Genomic DNA, 7,029 nt, shown 5'->3' on the forward strand with positions numbered 1-7,029 from the left:
ACGTCTTATTGCATCAATTAATTTTCCAAATCATAAGACTATATTTGTTCAATTGTAGTACACACCCAAGTTCGATTTCCTTCTAGGCAAAGTATTACTCTATACATGGTCATACCTACATGTCCCTCTTATAATAGTCTGTTAATAAAAACTGTGATTATTGACTGGGTAATAATAAATAGACGTTTACTTGTCCGCAGATGGTGTTTTCCACCTAAATGTCAGTTTACCCCAAGTTTACCCCTGTTTCATGGTCTCTACGGTTTACCTTCAATACTTTTTACATTTTCCAATTTGCCAGGCACACGGCCCATTCTGTTCTTTAAAGTGTGTGTGTTAATATGGTTAATATCTATAGATTTTTCAGTATGAACGCTGATATGAAAATATGTTTGCTTTTGTGGCGACGAAAGAAGACATTTTTAATGTTTATAAATTCATTGTTACATATTTGAACAACGATTGTATTTAATCAAATAACTAACGTTAACTAAGAACAATTAAATTAATTTCGCGAGTTTTTTTATTTGTGTTTACGCTTTTACATCAGGCAACATAACTGCGTGCCCGCTCAATTTTTCTGCAGGCATTTATTCGGCCGCCTGCTGGTCCTTCCTCCTTTTCTACGTCCCTGAGCGAGGCCGGCGTCAAGATGGTGAGTCTTGCGATAAAATATCAAGTAAAATCCGTTGATCATCGAGGCCATCCTTCTATCTGCACACTTATCATGACCATAATGTGATCGTTTAAGTGTTAGCTACAGTTTAATGTCAATATTGATGTGGTATAAAAGTATCCAAGCATAAAATCAGCCATCATCCAAATGCTAACCTAACTGATGGCTGCCCGGACGTTGTACACTCTGTATATACCTCCTTTGGGATAGCCTATACAGTTTATACCTTGCTTTTACTAAGCAATATATGTCTTTAACATACTCTGTCTCTCAAAGAAACATTTAAGTATTTGGGCTTTGTTTAGAAGTCTATAAAGAATCACGAAATGCTCGCTCCGAGCGGCTAATGTTAGCATTCACTACACAGGTAGCCATGGCCGGGCCCTCATGTTTGTGAACAGGAACATTAAAGAACCCTAGTTATGCTCAAATGTATTAGACTGGTAAAAAGTTGATTTAAAAAAACGAGGCTGCATTGAGGCTCTAAAAGCTTTACATTTGCCTGGTTAGTAAGCTATCTTAGCCAGTATGTTAGCTTAGAAGCTATAAGATAATGTTGTGACAGCATGTACCTGGTAATGGCTGGATCAAAATGTTAGTTGTATGTGTTGAGAATAGTAGTTAAACGTTTGAACATTTTCAAGTTGTCAAATGTTATTGTGAACATCTACTTTATCTCTTCTTCAGAATGACACAGTGACAGTCAGGTCCCGAAAGTTCATGACGAACCGGCTCCTTCAGAGGAAGCAAATGGTAAGGCTTCAAACAGCACTGCACTTGTATGCATGTATATGTGTTAATAACATAATAAGCTAGGTTTTTTTTGTCTTGCATTCATACATTCATTGCCTGTTCTCTCTCTGTAGGTCGTCGATGTCCTGCATCCCGGCAAGGCCACAGTCCCCAAGACTGAAATCCGGGAGAAACTCGCCAAGATGTACAAGACCACCCCTGATGTTGTGTTCGTATTTGGCTTCAGGACTCAGTTTGGTGGCGGCAAGACAACAGGCTTCGCCATGGTTTACGACTCCTTAGACTATGCAAAGAAGAATGAACCCAAACACAGACTGGCCAGAGTGAGTTTTGCTTTGAGTTTTATTCACAATGTTTGTTTTAGTAGAAGGCATCCCTTTCCCACTTAGTCCCCAATCAAACTGCTTTTTGGAAGTTGCATAAAATGAGTTGCACTTAACTTGACATTTTGTTGCATCCTATGTTATTTTAAAAAGAGCAGCATGCTGCATTTCTATTCAACTTAATGCCCGGCAAGTACTGACCCGTCCTGAATTCATCTGATCAGACAATGGGGGGGGGAACATAAACTACAAGGGTCACCCATTTCCTCAACAGGAGGCCCTTAGGTACTCCTGCAAAAGCATGAGGTGCATAGAGCCGATAAATGTTGTGAGCTTAGCAATCAAAAGCAGCAAGATAAACTTTTCTCTCAATGAAAAATCCCTTCAAACCTTTTTGGGATTACATTTCTTATATACTGAGTTGTTGCCCACTGAATATACCCAATTTTTAAATGTAAATCATGTTAAGTAGTTTGTAGAGCACTCGTCAGTTAAAATGGCTGGAACAGGTACAATTGAGAAGATGTACCAGGAAATGCAAGTAGGTTTCCCTTATTGTCAATCAACACGCTTGGTGGGTGATGTTGAAATGGCCTTTCATGTGGAGGCAGTTTAGGTCATCTTTATCAAAAGCTACATAGGCAAGGCCAAATGTTAACCCCCCCCCCTACAGTTTTAAAGCGCATCATTCAGTGCTTGTTGTTATGCAGCTTTCATATTATCATCAATCCACATTGTGATGCCATGAACAACGAAAACATGATTAAAATCCATAGGTCACAATTAATTAAGTATTTAGATTAAAAATGTGTTCATCTTTTTTCCTTAGCATGGTCTCTATGAGAAGAAGAAGACCTCAAGGAAACAGCGCAAGGAACGCAAGAACAGAATGAAGAAAGTACGAGGCACCAAGAAGGCCAGTGTTGGCGCTGCTGGCAAAAAGGTATTGTAACCATTTTTATCCTTTGTATGGTCACTAAAACTCCTCCTGTTTAAAAAAAGGAGTTCAGACTTCTCGTGATAATATGATTTGTAAACATTGAATTTGTCTTTTCTAATCTAAGCAAAGAACAGAAAAGCCAAAGCAGGCTTCATCTAGTCCAACTTATTCTTTCTTGATTGTCATTTCTTACATATTATTTTCCCTACACTGCTGATCTCTTTTCACAACTTTTACCGTTTTAATTTCCTTTGCCATCTTTCCATTCGTATCAAATGTTCTTCGGGAACCGTAGAAGGTAAATGTTGTTCATAGATGGACTAACTCCAGTGTGCATATAAAGGAGTGCTGAATCCCCGCTAAGTCCTCTCTTTACCCCGCACCAAGCCCCAATGCACTCCCCCTGGATGTACACGAGGCATCCTGTGTGAAAGTATTCGACCCACTGGCCAATACTTTCTAGGCTTTTAATAATAACTAGTTTGAGCTGATAAATATTAGTTCTGTAAACCCCTGTCTTGGAAACCAAATGCCCCTTTTTAGTCCAAGTTGGCTAAATGGTCATTTTGGTTGTAATAGTTTAAGATTACGACTAAAACTTAATTCTGAATGATTTAACCCAAATAAAATGTGAGCTCGTCTCTGGTAGTGCTTTCAGGTGATTCTGGAGAAACAATTGTATAGTTTGCAATTAAAGCAATGAGCTCCGAAGATCTTGTGAGTGTTAGTCCACTAAGAATGTGTGTAGTTTATTCAAAGTAAAACGTGCCTACCCCTGAACCCTGTGGCACCGATCTCCAACCTAAAGTCACCTAGCATAGCCTGTTGATACCACACAGCTGCATCTGTAATGTCTTCAGCACAACTGGCTTTAAACATTGACTCTGTTCAGCCTTGTCAACAGCCACAACAAATTAATTCACAGATCTCTTATTTTCCATGTTCCATTAACTTAATTTTGTTTCATGTTTTGTTCTTGATTTCGCTTCTCATGGATTTCTTTTGCAGAAATGAGGTGTCAGTGTGCAGGTATAGAACAGCATGGTGTGCTAATGTGTTGCACATCCAAAGCAGATACACCTGAGCCCTGCATGTCACACCTTAGTCACCCTGCAGTCTTCCCTCAGTGTTTACCCCACTCTCCCATGTTGTTTCTAAGAGCCTGTTAGCAGGTTAACCCTCCACCAGTCCTTTGTACCCCTGTCTGCTATAATGGACATATCCCTTAGCTTTAGATCTGTAGTAAATAGAACCTGAGTGTAGCATGTGGATCTTAGTTCTTAGTGTTGCGTTGAGCTAAAAGCCTCCCAGTGAACTGAAATGTGTTTCTTTTACACCGTCTTATTCAACTCATAACAATGTTTTTATAAAACCTTGATCTATGATGTTGGATTTTAAACTGTCTTGTCTGACATACTGTGTTAACATTTGTTGACTTCATATTTTCAATAAGTTTCTGTTTACTGTAGACAGTAAGTTTTCTCTTCTAATAATGTTGTTGTCTCCTTACAGTGAGTCCGGACAGCCAGGGAGGGTCTCCGTGCTCAAGATGTTCTTGTATATTGTCATCCAATAAAATCTGGAAAAAAATGTTTTGGTCAAAGCGTATTTTCTTAAAGAAACCCATTTATTTCTGAAGCCTATATTTCAAATGAATGTAAGGTTTGGTGGCTCTAGAGACATTTGGTTGGCATGTTGGAGATCTGTAAATGCCTATCCCAAGCAGGACCTCTATCTGGCACCCTATTACTTAATCTCAACAAACTTTATCTTAAAAACTAATGTTACTTCTAGCATTTTAAAAGTGGCTGGATCTATACTGCATTTCAGTGACACTTGTATTGTTCAGCTCTAGATTGCTCCCAGGATTTCCTTTTTTTTTGTTTATAAAAAAGTATCCCAAGTTGTTTTAAGCAGCTGACTAAGCCTCCCTAAAGCAGCTGACATGGCTTTGACATGGGGTATTGCATCAGTAAGCAATCGGTATGATTGAAATGACTAAATGCACTTTTTGCTCAAATGACTTCATTTGAATGAATATTTCCGCCTGTTAATGCACAAACTTGAGCTTCGTTTATAGTGACCTCACTTAAAACTTGGCTTCGTTATGATTTACTGGCATGGATCAAAATAAGATCAGGGATGATGCCTGTCAAACATCTGTGTTAGATTTGCTTCACTCACTGGCCAAAAACTAAGATATTCTATTGATTGGCTGGCGAGACCTTTACTACTCAATCTTTAAGTCCATGTGTGGACCAATTTGACACATTATATATATTTTATATACACGTAATGGTACTTTTTTCCTTTCATGGACCAGTCAAATGTAATCTCAACATATTACATTTGATGGGTTTTGAATTAGTTAAAAGATGTAGCTGTAGTAACCCAACATGGCCACATGAGGACTCCCTTCACTGAAATGCAATCCTAGTTGCATCCCCTCACCTGTTGGATAAGGTATTCATCAGTAGTTTATCTTGGAGGCAAAGCCCTGATGACTGCCTTGAACTCATACACAGATAAGCCTGGCTGTGTATAGATTAATTGCTTTTCCTGTTTATAAACACTGTTTGGAACAGAATAGATATCCCTCTTTGCATCATGACCTTTACAGATCATTTGCATAGAGCTACCCTGAGAGTGTGTGTAAATGAAGTGATTAAAATGCCAGTGTATGGTTTGTCCTCAGGGCAACCACCCCACGCATGCCTCCCCATTCTTTTATGAATATCAGCATTTCCTCATGTCGTAGATGCAGGAGCTGCAACCACCTCTTCCTTTGGGGAATTTTCCTTTTTGGTATCAGTGGAGAAATGTTTACTTCCTATAGGAAGGTGAAAAAGCAGAATCAACATATGTCAATGGAAGAAATAATGCTCATTTACATGTTTATGTATACAAATACAGACTCTAATTCACTGTGATGCTCAAAATGATGACATGTGACTGTCTTTTCTTCAGGTAACACTGTCATCAAGAGCTTTATTATTAAAAGGCACAATAGCCCTGCAATTGGACACATTTTCATGCCTCTACAAAGTCTTGAATGTAGGTCACACTCCTGAGTGCTTATACACCACCAGGAAAAACAGTAGCTGGGAGGCACTTCCATTGACACATTTTAAGTTGTAGGTCCCTTCTTATAAGGGCCCATATACCAGGCTGCCTCTGGGCTTTCCTTCAATCGATGCTAGCCGGCTAAGATTAAACAAATGTATCAAGATCATTTGGACTACAACACAACAGAAACCACAGTTCCTGTATCATTGATTAAGTTGACAGTGAAATGCTGTATAGGCAAATACTGTTTATTAAGTAAAGGGCCATATGACATGTTGGCGTCAAAATAATTATAACCTATGTTTTCATAAACCAACCATGACCCAGAAAAAAAAAAACGTGGATTAATTTGTCTCAGCTAAAGTGTGTGTTGTGCCTCTGAGGAGGACGACAGTGAGTGGGTTGCATAGGTGTGGAAGAGGAAAAAGGAGCATGGGACCGACAGGGAAAAGAGGAAGTGGGGTCTCTCTCAGCTCCACTGCTGTGTGGTTGTGGGAGGTTTGACATAAGTGGAGCTTTCAACCCGGGTATGGTAACAGATGGTGTTGAGAAATTAAGCCCCTCTCTCCACAGCCCTGCCGCTCCGTCCCAGGAGTCTCTGCTTCCTCTCTCTCTCTCCTCTTCTGTTCCTGCAGCGTCTTTTATCCGTGTCTCACTCATTCCCCACGCTACCGTTTCTTATCATCTCGCCTCCTCCTCTGTTCTCTTGGTTGTTGGACAAGTGAACAATCAATTTCTCTCCACCTGTGTTTTTGTTTAACACAAAAGCAGTATGACATCAGTTGGATAGGTAGTAGCAGGCTAATGAAATAAGCGCGAGATTATTATAGAGAGTAACGGGAAGAAAGGACAAAGACGACGGGTTTGTGATATGAAGGGCGATAAGCTAAAGGGTTGAGGATGGATGGAGATCAGAGATAATTGGCCACACGATGATGTATGGCGGTGAAATTGTGAAGCAGGCTGGTATGTTCCCAGAATGTAGCTACTAGCTGCAGTTTCAGCATCAGGAGGCTGTGGTGCGGGCCTGCAGGGACTCCCGTACATACCAAATAAAAGCAGATAAAGGACAATATTCACCTCTGATTTCCTTTAGGGCAGGCAAGAGTTCTGTAATGAGAATATTCCTCTGCTTGCTTGTACAACAAAAGTGTTTTTCCAGTCAGACTTATGATAGATGGTTATGAGGAACACATGTTTACGCCCTCACAACAGGTGCAGTTTTAATGGCCTCCCTCTCTCCATGCACAGAGTTGAAATGGTGATATTAT

The 7,029-nt window shown here is 39.8% G+C and overlaps 1 protein-coding gene across 1 annotated transcript; it reads left to right on the plus strand.

The window, feature by feature from the left end:
• The first annotated feature begins 567 nt into the window (after positions 1-567).
• On the plus strand, positions 568-4,282 carry rps24 (ribosomal protein S24). Its single transcript, XM_034203838.1, has 5 exons — positions 568-655; positions 1,364-1,429; positions 1,543-1,752; positions 2,582-2,695; positions 4,205-4,282. Exons 1-5 carry the CDS (start codon positions 653-655, stop codon positions 4,205-4,207), a joined length of 396 nt encoding a protein of 131 aa, XP_034059729.1. The 5' UTR covers positions 568-652; the 3' UTR covers positions 4,208-4,282.
• The last annotated feature ends 2,747 nt before the right edge of the window (positions 4,283-7,029 follow it).

This window comes from Gymnodraco acuticeps, unplaced genomic scaffold (genome assembly GCF_902827175.1).
Source record: "Gymnodraco acuticeps unplaced genomic scaffold, fGymAcu1.1, whole genome shotgun sequence".
NCBI classification, from domain to species: domain Eukaryota; kingdom Metazoa; phylum Chordata; class Actinopteri; order Perciformes; family Bathydraconidae; genus Gymnodraco; species Gymnodraco acuticeps.

Excerpts from the sequence above, each read along its gene's own strand:
- rps24 (XM_034203838.1), top strand. Across the intron at positions 1,430-1,542 it reads TCCTTCAGAGGAAGCAAATG|GTCGTCGATGTCCTGCATCC; the intron begins GTAAGGCTTCAA and ends CTCTCTCTGTAG. Across the intron at positions 1,753-2,581 it reads CCAAACACAGACTGGCCAGA|CATGGTCTCTATGAGAAGAA; the intron begins GTGAGTTTTGCT and ends TTTTTTCCTTAG.